Source organism: Gorilla gorilla, chromosome 11 (assembly GCF_029281585.2).
Source record: "Gorilla gorilla gorilla isolate KB3781 chromosome 11, NHGRI_mGorGor1-v2.1_pri, whole genome shotgun sequence".
NCBI lineage: Eukaryota > Metazoa > Chordata > Mammalia > Primates > Hominidae > Gorilla > Gorilla gorilla.
Window position 1 is genome coordinate 38302334 of NC_073235.2, and position 17698 is coordinate 38320031.

At 45.6% G+C, this 17698-nt stretch overlaps 2 protein-coding genes across 2 annotated transcripts in view; one reads left to right on the plus strand and one right to left on the minus strand.

Annotated features, from left to right (window-relative positions):
- The window catches only part of UBXN4 (UBX domain protein 4), a 43246-nt gene extending 39909 nt beyond the window's left edge, over positions 1-3337 (plus strand). Inside the window, exon 13 of the mRNA XM_019022145.4 lies at positions 1018-3337. Coding sequence (XP_018877690.1) covers positions 1018-1156 — 139 coding nt within the window. The 3' untranslated portion in view covers positions 1157-3337. The remainder of the gene's footprint in view (positions 1-1017) is intronic.
- Positions 3338-5941: 2604 nt separating this feature from the next.
- Positions 5942-17698, minus strand: part of LCT (lactase) — a 53801-nt gene continuing 42044 nt past the window's right edge. Inside the window, exons 13-17 of the mRNA XM_019022146.4 lie at positions 16298-16407; positions 12921-13055; positions 8927-9150; positions 7840-8067; positions 5942-6821 (exon numbers count right to left, since the gene is read on the minus strand). Coding sequence (XP_018877691.2) covers positions 6601-6821; positions 7840-8067; positions 8927-9150; positions 12921-13055; positions 16298-16407 — 918 coding nt within the window. The 3' untranslated portion in view covers positions 5942-6600. The remainder of the gene's footprint in view (positions 6822-7839; positions 8068-8926; positions 9151-12920; positions 13056-16297; positions 16408-17698) is intronic.

Sequence of the window (17698 nt, forward strand, 5' to 3'; positions counted from 1 at the left end):
ATTTAATACTGAATTACTGTAATATAGGAGAGCTCGTTGTATGGATTTTTAAAACTTTTTTCAGGCTGGGTGTGGTGCCTCATACTTGTAATCCCAGCTCTTTGGGAAGCTGAGGCGCAAGGATCACTTGAGGCCAGAAGTTTGAGACCAGCCTGGGCAACATAGTGAGGCTCCATCTCTACAAAAAAAACTTTTAGTGAGCTGTGTGTGATAGCGTGTGCCTATAGTTTCAGCTGCCTGGGAAGCTGGGGCAGGAGGATTGTGTGAGCTCCAGAGTTTTGAGGCTGTAGTGAACCGTGATCGTGCCACTGCACTCTAGCCTGGGCAACAGAGGGGACACCCTGTCTCAAAAAAGAACAAAAAACAACACTTTTTTCAAATAAGAGAAAGGTCTTAGATTGGAGCAAAGGATGGAATAAAAGGTGTGTCAGAGAGGGTGAAGCTTTGTGTTCCACCATTATTTTTCCTTTTTTCTCTCTCCCCTCTAGAGTTATAAAAGTCTGTTGGCTTAAATTTTATCCTTATACCTTTGTATTTTCAGAATAGGAAGTCCTCTTCATTCTTGTGTATAAATAAGTCATTCTTGAAGATTTTGCGAAGGATTTAAAATTGACCCTTTCTGTCAAGCTGACTGGAGCTTTGGATAGTCTCTAGGGTGCTAAGTTACAAATGTTTTAGTAGATATGCCGGCTTGCATAAATTAACAAAGGAAAGATTAGTTGGCAAATGGTCACACTCCTCTAATGCTTATTAAGTCACTAAGAAACACAATGGAAGTGGAATATATGATTTGGCTGGCTGGCTTGACTTAGAGATCAGATGAAGCTAAACTACCAAAGACTACTGAAGTCTAGTACTGTGTTAGTAGATATAATGGTCTCCCATGGACTTTCCTTACTTTAGATGGCATTAAAAGTAAAACTTAGTTGCCTGTACTGATGGAAGTTGGAAACAGCTTGTATTACTATTGTTTTTATTTTATGACATTTTCCCCTTGCTCCCTCTTTTTCGTATCAGGGAACCAGTGAGAAAAAGAGTGCTGGAAAAACGTGGAGACGACTTTAAAAAGGAGGGGAAAATTTATAGATTAAGGACTCAAGATGATGGTGAAGATGAAAACAACACTTGGAATGGAAATTCCACTCAACAGATGTAGTGTGACAAGTATAATATGTGCAATAATCATTGTTTATCTTATGATTTAATTCAACTAAAATTCTACTGGAGAAATGGGACTGCTTTATATTTTCCAACTGGTCTATAAAATGTCTCTTTATTCCTGCTTAGTGGGTGTGGGTTGAAGGTGTTTAACTCAGAAAAGTAAAGACAGGAAATAACTCTCTGCTAGGTCCTTGCTTATATGGCAACCACTGCTAGAACCCTAAAAGAACCAAAAAGTCTGCCGCAGCCTGCCTCCATCAGCTTCTTATTTAGTATTTCATATGCCCATTAGCCCTATGCTGTCAGATGACACGTTTTGTTTAGAGGTACTTTGCTCCAAGACTCTTAAGCCCAAAGTAACTGGTATGTCACTGAGTAACTTGACTCTGTGTCAGAGCATTTTAACTAGCCACTCAGATGAGAATTTATGTGTAACTTCTCTTTTTACTCATCAGCTGCAAGCAAAATCTTGTAGTTTTTAATCTTAAACACTGAATAAAAAAACTTTCCCCTAAATTGGAATGATCTTAGTTTTGCTTTGAGTTTTGTTATCTAGCATCTTTTTGTTGCACAGGGCTCTATTGAAGTCCTGTCTCTGATTTTTTTTTTTCCCCAGTATTGCCCTGGAGCTGTCTCTGGAAAGTAGCTGGCTAGGTTACCTTAACTATCACTGAAGAAAGAAATTTTCTGACACACTGATGGCATGTGACTTGTCTCCTAAGTCAGTGAGGCATCACTGTTTGCATAAAGTATACGGTTTGTTAAGGCCTTTGTTCTCGTGAGATGCAAAACAGCTGCTAGTCTGCAACCTAGTTTTCCCTCTCACCTTTAACTGAAGTTTTGTCCTCAATAATTACACAAGGACCTAGAGTACCTATAGGACAAAAAGTATAGAATAAAGAGATGCCTTTAGTCATCTGGTTTTTCTTAAAAAGTTGAGATTCTTAATCTGACTTACATGTTACTTTATCCGTATGTCTTTGTCAGTGGAGACCGCTAAACTAATGATGTTTGAAAACAGTTCCTCTGTTTTAGATTGGAAGATAGCACTCTAGAGTGGACATACGGAAAGACTGTGACTTTATTTTGTAATGGGAGGAAGAAATTTTCTCAGAGCAAACTTTCTATTTTTTACCTGTGAAATAACAGTGACTTTTTAAAATGGTGACAGTGTTGGCAAGGAAACAGCAACACAGGCTGCGCTGTTGGTAGGAGTGAAAACCAGTATAATTCTTCTGAAAAACATTTATCAGAAACTTAAAATATTTCATACCGTTTGATCCAGTAGCTTCTTCTAAATCATAAATGCAGACAACATTTAGGTAAAGACATACTCATTAAGTGTTATTTATTTTACTCAAGAACTGGAAACCAACTAAATGCCTTCTATAGAAGTAATTTTTGATGAGGAGAAATGGTACAATACTAATTAACAACTTGGTTTAACATGTTTACTGAGCATCTGTTAAGTGTTGGGGGAAAAAGCAGCAGGATCCAGAGCTATAGGTACAGTGTGATCTCAGCTTTGCAAACACATTTTCTACATAGATAGTACTAGGTATTAATAGATATGTAAAGAAAGAAATCACACCAAAACATTAATAATGGTAAGATTGGTTTATGTGATTTTAGTGGTATTTTTGGCGCTCTTATATATGTTTTCCAAACTTTCGGCAGTGATATTATTTCCATAACTTAAAAAGTGAGTTTGAAAAAGAAAATCTCCAGCAAGCATCTCATTTAAATAAAGGTTTGTCATCTTTAAAAATACAGCAATATGTGACTTTTTTAAAAAGCTGTCAAATAGGTGTGACCCTACTAATAATTATTAGAAATACATTTAAAAACATCGAGTACCTCAAGTCAGTTTGCCTTGAAAAATATCAAATATAACTCTTAGAGAAATGTACATAAAAGAATGCTTCGTAATTTTGGAGTAGGAGGATCCCTCCTCAATTTTGTATTTTTAAAAAGTACATGGTAAAAAAAAAAAATTCACAACAGTATATAAGGCTGTAAAATGAGAATTCTGCCCTCTCACCTCTTACCCCAGTACTATTCTCCAGAGGTAATCTATTAACAATTTCTTATGTAATTTTCAGAAAATTTGTATGCGTATATAAGCAAATATGTAATCTTTATTTTTTAAATAAATGGGATCATATTATATATTCTACCCTGCATCTTGCTTTTTTGCTTACACAGTCTTGAGATCTTTTCCTGTCAACACCGAGCTACCTCATTTTTAATGGTTGCATAGCATTCTGCTTGATGAATGTACTGCATTCAGCTTACTGTCCATGCTCTGGTGGCAGTCAGTGGTTATTACACATTTTTGTTTTTCTATTACAAACATTGCCATCGTAAGCAACCTTCGGTGGGAGGTATAGTCTTACTGTGAAAATATACCTGTAGAATATGTTTGTATAACTTGCTAAGTGAAAGAAGAGTGTTTGCAGTTTGGATTATGAAAGATGCTGTTGCATTGCCTCCTCTACAAGCTGTGTGAATTTGAACCCCTACCAACAGTCATGAGCATGTCCATTTTCCCACACCCTTGCCAACACTGTATTATCATACTTTCTTAGCTTTGTCAAAATGATGGATGAAAAATGATATAATCTCGTATGCATTGTATTTATCATGAATGAAGTGAGCATCTTGATGTTATTGATCAGTTTGGCTTATCTTGAGAGCTCCGTGTATTCCTTGCCAATTTTTGTTTTCATATTTTTCTTACTGATTTATAAGACTACTGTGTACATTACAGCCATTTGCTAGCATATGCAGTAAATATTTTCTCTTTTTTTTTTTTTTTTTTTTTTTTGAGACGGAGTCTCCCTCTTGCCCAGGCTGGAGTGCAGTGGCGCAATTTCGGCTCACTACAAGCTCTGCCTCCCGGGTTCACACCATTCTCCTGCCTCAGCCTCCCGAGTAGCCAGGACTACAGGTGCCTGCCACCACAGCCGGCTAATTTTTGTATTTTGTTTAGCAGAGACAGGGTTTCACCGTGTTAGCCAGGATGGTCTTGATCTCCTGACCTCGTGATCCGCCTGCCTCGGCCTCCCAAAAGTGTTGGGATTACAGGCGTGATCCGTCGCGCCTGGCTTCTCCCTCCCTTTTGTTGGGTATATTTGGTAATTTTTTCCACAGTATTATCTGTGTTTTCCTTTATGACCTCCAGGTCTTGAGTCTTGCTTATAAATACCTTTCCCGCTTCAAAAATTAATTTTTTTATATCCTAGGATTCTTATGGTTTCCTTTTTGTATGTTTAAATCTGGTATCCAAGGAAAGGACCTGGCTCCTTCCCATGCCCGTGGCTAACATCCCCAGGAGCCTCTTCCCTCACTGCCTTCATGGGCCCTCTGCCCCGAGTAGGCGCACTGCCTGCTAGGTGGGCATCTGTTCCATGTGCAGATGCTTCTGTGTCTAGGCTTTCTCTTCCTCTATTGATCTGTTTGCTCTCTGCTATACCAAACTAAGCTAGCTTTATAATGTGTTTTAATCTTCTTCCCCCAGATTTATCCTGGCTCTTCTTACAAGTTTATTTCATATATGAAACTTTATATTATTTTGTTAGTGTTGTCCCAAAAAAGTGATGTTGAGTTTTGAGATTATTTAGGTATAATTGGCACCTTATGATACTGAGTTTCTCCCCAAAGAATGTCTTTTTTTTTTTTTTTTTTGAGACAGAGTCTCACTCAGTCGCCCAGCCTGGAGTGCAGTGGCATAATCTCAGCTCACTGCAAGCTCCGCCTCCCAGGTTCACACCATTCTCCTGCCTCAGCCTCCCAAGTAGCTGGGACTACAGGCGCCCGCCACCACGCCTGGCTAATTTTTTGTATTTTTAGTAGAGACGGGGTTTCACCGTGTTAGCCAGGATGGTCTCGATCTCCTGACCTCGTGATCCACCTGCCTCGGCCTCCCAAAGTGCTGGGATTACAGGTGTGCGCCACCGCGCCCAGCCAACAAATGTCTTTAATATCAATTTTAGAACCACCCCCACCCCCATCTGACAAACTTTTCCAGTCGACTGATGGAGAAAAATGCTTGTGCACCACAAGCTCCTGGCTGCCAGGTTGGGACTCATGGCGTTGGAATGTTTTGATAGGGAAAGGAATGCTTACAAGAAGCAAATTTCAAGTGTGATGATCCTTTTAAGACCAGCCCAAAATTACTCTATTTTTACAAAACATTTTCCCAGCTATCTAGATGTAATATCTGGGCCAATCAAGTGTTTAGGTGTTTCACACTGAGATTGTCTCTCAGCACATTTGAGGGGATTATAAAGAACATATCTCTCTCTGCTCCCACCACTGCCCTGGAAATGCTATGTGAATGGGTGAACACACGAAAGGAGCATTTGTGCTTTTCATTGCTCTCTCCAAGTTGTGCTTGCCAGAGACAATGAAACATGGTCCTTGGCCTTAAGAAGCTGATGATAGAGAAATACGCAATTCCAGTATAGAAACTGGATGGTTAAGTTGTAATAGGGGATATTTACAAGCAAAGCAGACGAAGGAGAATCTGCCTGGGGATTTCACGGAAGCCATTCAGAGGAGGAAGTACATTATTTCAGCTGAGACTTAAAGGCATTTTCAGAAGAAAGGGCATCCTAGGTGGAATGAGTAGCATTTGGGAAGACATAAAGGAATATGGATAGTTGTCCTATGTGCAGTTTAGAACTACCACAAATTGGGAAAGGAGGAAGGAAACAGGCTAAATGAACCAAGGTCAGATGGGAGAGCTGGGGATGGCATAAAAAGTGGCAGTGGGGGTGTTCGAGGGGTGGGAAAAGGCCACTTTCTGCATGTTGTGGTATTTGCCCCAAGGAATATAATGTCAACAGAAAGACTTGGTCTGGTGGGAAAGCTTAATCGGAGCTCCAGATGGCTTGTGTGACTTAATAACTTCTCTTGAACCTACTTTCTCAAGGAGGGGCAACCATAGGAGAAAGGACAGTCTGCTGTTTTTATTTTCTGGAAAACACAAGATGTGAAGCTAGGGAGAGCTTGCAGAAGGGCAGGAGATGATATTGCAGTCTATGCAATGGAGTTGATTTCTTCTTATAGAAAGGATTTTTACAGTTTTTGCTCCCTTAACAACTTAACCCTTAACAACTCTGAAACTTAAAACAGCCCTGTTAAGTTCAATTAAGTGGTTCACAGACCCACTAGACCAGTATCTACACGTTTCCGCAAGAGCTACTTGCTTCTCAAATGCCCAAATGAACTCTGATACTGGAGCAAGATGGAGATATATTTCCATTTTAATCAGCAAGTCGAAATCATTCAAGATTAAAGTCATCTCTAACGGTGCAGCAGGACTTTATGGAGAAGTCCAGTATAAGCAGAGTCTAAGACCCTAAGGCGTTTGGTGGCCAGTAAAGATAGATGAAGAAACTAGGCCTGCTTCATAGAACTTGAGGTGGTAACTCATCAGAATGAAGACACCGGGCTCAATTCCTGTTGGCTTCGTTGTGTTTTCCCTTGCTTAGAGCCCTTGCAGTACTTGTATGACAGAAATGCCAAGCCACAGACTCCAAGAAGCACAAGAGAAAAGAGAACGTACAAAGCTGTCTGTGCTTCTGCGGTGCCGAGCATTAGCCCCAGGAACTGCACCTCCTCCTGTCTCACGGGGCTGATGGTGGGTCCAGCATCTAGGAGAGTGTGACACAGGGTGGTTGGTGCTCTGGCACTGATTTGAGTTCTCAGATCTCTGAGACCCCAGCAGAGGCTGCACGGTACCCCAAATCTGCACAGCCATTGATGGGATGCGAGGTGGAGGTACCCATCCCCTTTCACTGTGTGTCAGGAGCCTCTGAGTGAAGTTAAGCAGTTGTATTTTTTAAACATCTCTATCAGCAATTAGAATACAGGTTGAATATCCCTTATCTGACATGCTTGCTTGGGATCAGAAGTGTTTCCGATTTGGGATTTTTTAAGATTTTGGAATATTTGCATATACATAATGAGATATTTTGGGGATGGGACCCAGGTCTAAATATGAAATTCATATATGTTTTATATGCAACTTATCCACATAGTGTGAAGGTAATTCTATACAATATGTTAAATGATTGTGTGCATGAAACAAAGCTTTAACTGTGTTTTGACTGCGACCTGTCACATGGGGTCAGGTGTTGAATTTTCCATTTGTGTTGTCATGCCAGTGCTCAAAAAGTTTCAGATTTTGGAGTATTTTGGATTTTGAATTTTCAGATGAAGGATTCTCAGCCTGTATAATCGAAACTGGATAATTGTCACATTTGTGTAGTGATTTATACTCTTACATTTAACAAATATGGGGCACCCACATGGTGCAAGCATTGTACTTTCATGGTCCCTTTATTTGATCCTTGTAACTGCCCTGAAGCATGTGCCTGGTTTCTTATCTATGAGTGCACAGCAAGTTAGTGGTAGGGCTGGAAGAAGAGTCTAGACCTGCTTATTCCCAGATCAGGGCTCTGGTTTCTAGGTGTAACATTGACCCTAAGTGTCCTTTGTTCCACCCCAGGAAATGTCTGGAGCATTCAAAGAAAATAAACATTTGTTGAATGAATGAAGGAGATGGGGCAGCAGAGAGGAGGGTAATAAACTAGAAGAAAACAGACTGAGAGAGGCCCTTCCACCTGCCCCTCACCCTTAGGCTTTATTCCCTCCCAGAGCCACATCTACCTGGCTGGTGGAGACAAGCGTGAGGCCCTGTAGCGGGGTCAGGGAAGCCATTGCATCGGACCACAGAGGCGTAGAACTTCGCTGATGCTTTGGGGATCCTTGGCAGAGAAGGGTCACTGTAGTTCACAAAATGCAGACCAAATCTCTCTGAAAAGCCTGTGGCCCACTCAAAATTGTCCATCGCACTCCAAACTGTGTATCCTCGAAGGTCCACCTTGTCCTGCACAGCTGCTCAAACACAGAGGACTAGGCATAAGTTTCCTCTCTCATAAGGCAGCTTCCTGCCAGGCCTTCGGAAGCCAGGTCTGCCTACTGCTCTCCCCACCGCCTTCACAGATGGCGGTAAGCTTTGGCTTTAGCTCTGTGAGAAAGCTGCCCCTTTCTTTGCATGCAGTGATTGTTAGCGGGTCCTCTGTGGGTGGAGATGCAGAGCCACCAGCATCTTTAGAAAGGCTCAGCCCTGAATGGGAGTCGGGAACACGGGTGGACTAATTTCCCTGGGTCACCTACACTTCTATCCATGATCTTGGTCAGTGCCTTAGAATGTTAATGCTTCTCCCTGTAGAAAATAGCCCTTAGATAGAATAGATTTCAGCTGGGTAGGATTTTTCTAATCATTTCCTTTGCTGGTGCATTGCTTGCTCTTTTACTCAGCATTTGTTCCATTCTCTTATCCTCATGGTCCCATCTCAAGTTGTTAGGGCTGAGCCAAGAGCCTCAAACTTTTGCTCGGAGACTAAGAGACCCTACAGGCAACCACACAGCCTACTCCTCCTGGGCCCTACCCAGACCATTCTCAGGAGGGCACTGCTGTTCCGACATCAGGGAGGATCAAGGGGAGCAAGTGACTCAGGCCAGGAACTAGGGTTTGGTGGCATCAGGCCACTGGGCTTGCTTGCTGAGCTTAGACATAGGAAGGAAAAAAACTCAGAGTGCAGCCCTAAAGCAAAGCTTAACCCCAACAGGAGCAAGAAGCCTTATCGTTCTCTTCTTACTGTGGCCCAAGGACGCTGTATCACACTCCTGCAGATAGCGGATGTTTCCGACAGGGAAAGGTGCACGCTGGGGAAGGGTGGGCCCGTCGTACCTTTGAGGGCCTCGTTGATGTAAGCCCGAAGGTAGTAGATCCTTGCAGTGTCATTGAGGTCTGTTTCTTCCCGCTGGGACACTCCATTCTCTGTGACATAAATTGGAGGGTCATTGTATTCCTCCTTTAACCAGTTCAGGATCCTCCTGAAGCCAAAAGGCGTCATCTTCAGCCACAAGGAGCCAGAGTCTGGCCACGAGCGATCTGCGATGGAAGCAACTCCTCTACAAGTTCAAAAACTAAAGATGAGGTCTTGTTTTGTAAATCTCAAGAGGCCCTTTACACGAAACACAAAACAGGACTTAGACCAGGAAAAGCCTTAGGTTTTGTCTAGCCTTAAGAATCATACTAAACCCAGAAGAATCAAATTGCCTCAAATTCTCCTCCTTTCGCTGGTTCTAGCTGCCTGCACTCTGCGCTGGTATAGCATTGGACAAGCCACTCAGCTCTCCGTCCTTCAATTTCTCTGCCTGTGCAGAGAGTGGTCTTGCTCATGCAGCCCAGCCCTCCACTACTCTGAATAGATGGCTCCTTACACCAGCTATGAAAGGCTATGGGTCCCCAGCTCCAGGCTTCCGATGGACGCCAGTGCTGTGTCTTCAGAGAATGGGCTCCCCCAAGTCACCCATGTCTAGTCAATGCCACATGCAGACCACGGGTGAGGCCACAGGCACGAATATTTGTAGGGGCCCTGCTTTGTGTGAAGACAGGCAGCAGACAGGCTGGCACCTCCTTCAAGTGTCCAAGAGCCTGGCCTCTCTCTTCAGTGATGGACGAGGAGGTGGACAGCTCCTGCCACAGGGATGCCTGCTGGGGGAGGCCACAGAAGCCTGATCACCTGTAGTCACATATGTCAAATAAGAACCAAGCATTTAGACACTTCCTACACTCAGATCTTTCAGGGAAGAAAAAAATGTTGGTTTTATCAGCACCTGGATTTATGTGACTCAGCTGAATTGAATGTGGGCCATTTCATAAGCACTAGTGGAGGTCCTCCCAAGGACAGCCCCAGGGCTCATGAGAGGGAGGGAGAATCAGAAGGAGTAGAGGGGTGTTCTGGAGTCTCCTCAGCCCCCTTGGTGAGCCTGACTGTGGGGGTTTCAGGATACAGTGGGAGTGGAGGGGCTGGTTTTCAAAGAAAGAACCTGGACACAGTCAGAGCTACTGGTGTGAAAAGATGCTTGATGGAAAAGGAACAAAATGAGATTTTCTGAAAATGGCAGATAAGAGACAGGACTTAGGTACAGCTCCCACTTGGATGGACAGAACAGTGTGTGGAGACTCACATTGTTAACTGTTGCTCCAAGAACTACTGCTGGAACATACCAGAAAAAACAAAATAATTCACAGACCCTTTGAAAGAAGCAGAATGCTGCTGCAAACTCCATGAGACAGCTGCAAAACTGTGAGTTCCCAAAGTGTGAGAAGGGGAAAGTCTGCCTCTGAACACACATCCTCTCTGGGGACCTGAACATCCAGATCATAGGAGAAGAATTTAACCTTACCTAGAGTGCAAGTGGATTTAGGGAGCCAAGTGAAATGTAAAAGTAGAAGAAGCAGTGGGAAGAGCCCTGCAGCCACTCCCTGTCCCCAGCTTGAGCCCAGGGAAGCCATTCCTGACTTTATCCTACAGGGATCCTTGCAGAAGGAAGCCAGTGGAATTAGGGAGGGGCAGGATTAAGGAAGCTTCTAGCTCAACTTAATTTCAACTAGAGGCATGAATTTTCCTGAGCAGAATCTTGGGGGCAAACAAGAAGTGCAGATAAAAGCACAGAAGCCACAGCCAACAGTGTGGGCAGGTGGGGAGGGGCAAGGCCTGAAAGCCCTGCTTGCTTTCTCAGAGAGAAGGCTTGTGGCCTGGGGTGAGATCTCTGCCCTGCGCACTGTTGGCAGGGCACAGCAGGAGTGAGACTGGCCTTGCTGGCTGCATGGGAGCTAGGTGAGGCTTGTGACTGCCAGCTTTCCCAACTTCCCTAGCAACCTGTATGACACAGCAGAGGAAGCCATAATACCCCTGGGAACAGAACTCCACTGGCCTGAGAACCAGCCCCCTATTCCCCCACAGTGGCCACAGCAAGCCTCACCCGAGGAGAGTCTGAGCTCAGATATGCCTAATGCTGCCCCCACCTGATGGTCTTTCTCTACCTTTGCTGGTAGCTGAAGACAAAAGACATAAACTCTTGGGAGCTCTATGGCCCCGCCCATAACCTGAGAAACCCAAATACCCTGGCCTTGATAGGGCAACCTTGTAATCCCCCTTCTACTACCGCAGCTGGTGGCAGTGGAAGGGGAAAGTACCTTGATAGTGCCACCTTGAAAGTGCCACCTCCTCTCTTGAAAGTGCCACCTCCTGGCTGGAGACCAACCAACTCACGCCATTATAGCAACTCATAACAGAACAACCCTGCTCCAAAGAAAGAGAAAACAACAACTAATTCCACTGCCTGCAACATCCTGGCTAACCAGAGGTCCTGAGTCTGTCCACATGACAACTTCACTGCTCGCATAACCAGCGTTTGAGAAAACCAGTGCATGAAAGAAAACTACAACCAAGGACCCTCATAGAATCCACTTAAGTCCCCTGCCACCTCCACTGGAGCAGGTGCTGGTATCCATGGCTGGGAGACCTGAAGACAGATCACATCACAGGATTCTTTGCAGACATTCCTCAGCACCGATTCAGATCCCAGTAATCCTGCTGGGTGGATAGACCCAGAAGGGCAATGGCAATCACTGCAGTCTGGCTCTCAGGAAGCCCCATCCTTAGGGAAAGGGGGTGAGCACCACATCAAGAGATCACCCTGTGGGACAAAAGAATCTGAGGGGCAGCCCTTGAGTTCTAGATCTTTCCACTGAAACAGTCTACCTGAATGAGAAGGAACCAGAAATGTTAATTCTGGTAATATGACAAAACAAGGTTCTATAAGACCACCAAAAGGTCACACTAGCTCTCCAGCTATGGATCCAAACCAAGAAGAAATCTCTGAATTGCCAGATAAAGAATTCAGAAGGTTGATTATTAAACTACTCAAGGAGGTACTAGAGAAAGGTGAAAATTAACTTAGAAAAATTTAAAAAACAATACAGGGTATGGATGAAAAAGTCTCTAGATAAATAGATATCATAAAGAAAAAGACAATCGGCTGGGCGCAGTGGCTCACACCTGTAATCCCAGCACTTTGGGAGGCCAAGGCGAGGGGATCATCTGAGGTCAGGAGATAGAGACCAGCCTGACCAACATGGAGAAACCCTGTCTCTACTAAAAATACAAAATTAGCCGAGACCATTCTGGCCAACATGATGAAACCCCGTCTCTGCTAAAATACAAAAAAAAAAAAAAAAAAAAAAAAAAAAAATTAGCCAGACGTGGAGGTACACGCCTGTAATCCCAGCTACTTGGAGGCTGAGGCAGGGGAATCACTGGAACCCGGGAGGTGGAGGTTGCAGTGAGCCAAGATTGTGCCACTGCACTCCAGCCTGGTGACAGAGTGAGACTCTGTCTCAAAAAAATAAATAAAATAAAAATAAAAACCGTTACTTAAAAGGTGAACCAAAATCTTTTACTATCTCTACTTCATAAAAGCATTGTTTAAAAAGAGAAAATAAAATTTTACTCTTGTATTATTGTAATATTTATTAATATTAAAGCGAATTTTGATAAAACCTAAACAATTTTAAAAACCAATCATTTTTAGAGTTGAGCAGCCTGTGAAAAAGAACACAAAATAAATAAATTTTAAAAATGAAATAAAATAAAACAAAAAGCCAAGCACATGTGCCCTAATGGGAAGTGCCCTGGAGACCCCGGCCTTCTCTCCCTCTTGCTTGCTGGAGATTTCCTTGGGATCTGTGGGGTGGCGAGCATCTTGCAAACCCTGGCACATTCGGCGTTGGAGGCCCTGTTTTGAGGCTGGGCAGGCCTTGGAGAGCACAGCCAAGGGCACCTTTCTGCCTTTTCCAGAGATGGCTGCGGGCTCCCTGTTGGTGGACTTACCTGTCTGCATCAAAAGAAGAGATGGCAGTGGCATAGTTGAGGTTGTAGGCGAGGACAGTGGTGTAGTGATTGAACCCAAAAAAGTCATAGGTGCCGTTGATCCTCCTCTTCTCACTCTCTGTAAATTCTGGCAGCCTGGGTGGAAGAAGCCATTGAGGGCAAGGCTTCAGGGAGAGCCATGCTTTGAGAAGAGAACGTCATAGGGCTGGGGCGGGGGAGCGCTCCGAACCCCAGGCACTTGGCAGTGAGTAGGGGAAACTGGCAGGGAAGGAGAAGAGGTCCTTCAGGCGGCGCAGGAAGCACCTGCGGCTCCTCCAGTCAGACCATAAACCTGGCTTCCCTAGGTCTCTACAAGAGCCTCTGAAACCTGAAGGACCACACACACACACACACACACACACACACCCACGCACACACATGCATACACAGTTTTTAATTTCCTTCAAACATTAACATATGCAAATTCTGATATTTAGCATCTATGACAGATTTCAAAATCAAGAGCATGTCTGAGGTACATATCCGAGACTCTTCCCCTATGTTTGTAAAGTTAGATCTTGTATATATATATATATATATATATTTTTTTTTTTTTTTTTGTGGCTGAGTCTGGCTCTGTCACCTAGGCTGGAGTGCAGTGGCGTGATCTCAGCTCACTGCAACCTCCGCCTCCTGGGTTCAAGTGATTCTCCTGCCTCAGCCTCCCAAGTAGCTGGGACTACAAGTGCCTGCCACAACTCCTGGCTAATTTTTTGTATTTTTGGTAGAGATGGGGTTTCACCATGTTGGCCAGGCTGGTCTTGAACTCCTGACCTCAAGTGATCCGCCCACCTCAGCCTCCCAAAGTGTTGGGATTACAGGCATGAGCCACCACACCCGGCCCTGTATCTTGTGTAATTTGTATTTCCGTTTTCTGCCCTTTCCAAGTTTCTCTGCTCCTCTTGGGGTTTGTTTAGGCATGCCTCTTTTCTCCAACTCTAATAATAATAATAATAGCTTCAAGATCTTCAAAGTAGCAGGGGAAATAATTTGCAAATTGAGTATTTGAGTTTGAATTTCTCAGTTCTCACGATTTCACTGAACTTTGTTTTCTTTCTTTCTTTTTTTTTTTTTTTTTCAGACAGGGTCTTGCCCTGTCCTCCTGGGGACACTGCATGCCCCCTGAGACTGGAGTGCAGTGGTGCAATCATAGCTCACTGCAACCTCAGTCTCCTGGGCTCAAGCAATCCTCTCACCTCAGCCTCCCAAGTAGTTGGGAATATAGGTGTGCGTCACCATGCCTAGATAATTTTTAAATTTTTTGTAAAGACAAAGTCTCACTATATTGCCCAGGCTGGTCTTGAACTCCTGGTCTCAAGCAATCCTCCTGCCTCAGCCTCCCAAAGTGCTGAGATTACCTGTGAGCCTGGGAACTTTGGCTTCTTAACATGTAGATGGAGCATTTTCCAGGCACTCTGAGTGAAAAGCCTCTCCTGTAGAACCTGACTAATACACTTGTGTGCAGCATGTACAGGTGATCCTGAATGCATGCGCATGCCCACAGGGAGACCTTGTGCTTCTGGTTTAGGTGTGGCCCAGAGATGCCCTGCTGAGGCCTCTGACACTTTCATCTTGACCTTTCTGCCACCATTAACCTGAAGGAGCAAGAACCTTCCTTCCCTGGGGTTTCTGAGATGATGGGAGAAAACCAAAGCACAGCCTCCTCCTGTCCCTGACGCTTCTGCTCAGAAGCCAGCAATGGCCTGTCGCACCAAAGCCAAGGCCCTGTGCTTGGCTTCCAGGCCCTCCACCATGTGGCCTCAGCCCCTTCACTGCTGCTGGGCTGGTCTCCCCACTCTCAGCTCTGGTACCCCACTCATTCTTATCTCTAGGCCTGTCTTCACAACTCTGCCCCTTGGAAAGAATGACCTGTAATCTCCCACATTCTATCCCCTGTCAAGGCCCAGCTCAGCTGATGTCCTGCCTTGTCCATGAAATCTCCTGGGTCTACCCAGCCTACCCTGATCTCATCTTCTGAGTTTTCTTTGTACTGAAGAGCCTGGGGAATGGGATGGAGAACTGTCTTTCCAGCTGATCTGTCAGCAGCTTGAGGAGCCGATTGGAATCCTCTCCTTCCATGGACCCCTCCCCCTGGCCCTGGCTTGGGCAAGTGGTAGGTGCTCGGCAAAGTTGTGCAGATGGGCCGGGTGCTCATCGGTTTTGCTGGAGATCACAGTTCGCAGATCAGACCTTTAGGCACAGCCTGCTCTGGGGGACTTACCCTAACTAGGCTAGGGTGTGCATTGTGAGGTGGGAGCTGGATTTTTTTTTTCTTTTTTGAGACAGAGTCTTGCTCCATCGTCCAGGCTGGAGTGCAGTGGCATGATCTCGGCTCACTGCAACCTCTGCCTCCCGAGCTCAAGTGATTCTCTGGCCTCAGCCTCCCAAGTAGCTGGGATTACAGGCCCCCGCCACCGTGCCCAGCTAATTTTTGTATTTTTAGTAGAGACAGGGTTTCGCCATATTGGCCAGGCTGGTCTTGAACTCATGACTTCAAGTGATCCGTCCGCCTTGGCCTCCCAAAGTGCTGGGATTACAGGCGTGAGCCACCGCACCCGGCCTGGGAGCTGGATTTTTAATCCTCAGCTGGACTATATGGGGGCGTCTAGGGGCAGGACTCAAAGGCTATGTTGGGAATTCACACTTGATTCCCGCCGGCCTTGGAGCGGTGGGCATGTTCCCGTGGGCAGTGATTGCCGCTTCCTGCGCTTCCGCACACCACACCTCTCACCCCACCTGCATGATTCTCAAGCCCCCAGCATGCGCCCTGGGGGCCGACAGCTTGGCTGCAAATCTCAGCTCTATCTCTTAATAGCTGGATGATCTTGCCCTAATCTTTGCGCCTCACTTTACTCGTATTTAAATAGAAATAAAGATACCAACAGAAGATGGGTAAACGTTGGCTGCTAATGTTGCTACTCCTTCCTTGACAAGAGGGGGCGGGCGGGCAAGGAAGGACGCTTTGGTGCAGACCATCGCCACCTGCTGGCCAAGTGATGCAAAGCACGCGCCTGACTGTCACCCGCTGCCACCCACAGTCACACGTGCGGTGATGAAATAGGATGAGCTGGGATTTGTCTGTGGAGTGGCGTAGTGGGGTTGCTCAGAGGTGGATAGCCTTGGGACAGATTTCCTGGCTGTTCCACAGTATAATAACCATAATAGCAACCCCCCTCTGTCAAGCACATAGCAGTGCCAGGTGCTGGGCTAAGCTTTAAATATATGATCACATGTAACTTCCCAGCAAGCAAAGAAGCTCAGTCATGGTAACTTGCCCGAGACATGCCTCTGTGACCCCGACGCCCATGCCCTCACCACTGCGGGCACCAGGCCCTTACCGAGACTTGTTGAGGCCTGCAGCCAAGCTCCTGTCACGGATCCGCGTCTTCATCACCTCATTGTAATCTCCATTCTTGAAAATAGGATGTGCAAACCAGCCTCCCATGAACTGCGGGTGGGGTGGGGGAGACAGCCCAGGCGTTACAGGTGGGCACAGCAAGAGACAGCATCGTCCCCGCTCAGAAGTGCCTGGCCTCACAACCTCCCTCCTTTTCCTGGACCCCCAGGTTAAGTTCTCTTCCCTGTGGCTCCTGCCTGTTGCAGCTTCAGTGTCCACAGGTCTCCCAGCTGGGTCTGTGCTTGCTCAGTTGCTGTTGCACTGAGGACAGGGCCACCTCTTCATAGTTACAGCTTGAGGTGACAGGAACTGACCTGGGCACTGGCCCTGGTGCTCAACAAATGCTTCCTGGCTGCCCTTGGATGGGTCCTGCAGAGGAGAAGGGAGAACCCACAAGCCTCCAGGCTCCCGGTTCCCTTTCTCACCACTGAGCGGCTGCACTTCCTCATCAAAGTGCCCAAGGAGCAAACAGAACTTTCCGGGGAGGGCTGAGATGCAAGGCTTTCCTGACTTTCTGGGCAAAGCATAACTCTTAATGGGCTTTCACAGCCCCAGAGTGGGGAACCGTTTGACCCATTTTCTCTAATGAGGCCTAGGCCATCCTTATCTTGAGGGGGGATACGTGGCATCCAAACACTATGATGCTGGGGGTTTGAGAGCCTTCTTTAGTCTCTCCAAATCCTCTCCTCACCCACTGGCTGCTGCTGGGAATGTGGGGTGAGGGCAGCTTCCACTCATGGTCAGAGACGACGCATGGAACACACATGCCCTGGTAAAGAGGCTTAAATGCACCCACTCCAAGGTAACACACTGGATATTTTCGTGGAAGCTGATTCTAATAGGAGATGCATCGGTCATAGTCCATGGCTGCAGTATCACAGTCCACCAGTAAGTGGCTCAATCTAATGATATGACAGCCTAACGTTTCCTGACGTTTGAAGTTTTGATTTCAGGAAAAAAGGAAATGTTCTAAATCACCAGTTCTGTGAGTCTGAAATGAGGGATACATTAATTTTGTTTCAAAACTGTTTCCCCAGCTGGCTAGCAGACCAGAAAATTAAGCTGTTCGTTGCATTTATTAATTAGACTATCTTTGTCAAGTTCTCTGGTGAAGAGTTTGGCAAACCAAGGCCCATGGTGTTTCCCCCGAGAGAGTTATAGTGCCACAGCTGGCAGACTCTTCCACGGAGCCCAAAGTGGGAACCAATCCAGAGAGAAACCCTTGCTTTTCCTTCCTGATGCAAAATGTAGGAGAGAGCACCTTCTATCCCTTTCTAGGAGGAGCCAGAGGAGCTGTGCCGTGAATGAGGATCATTCTTTTCCTTCTCTCCTCTTGTCAGTC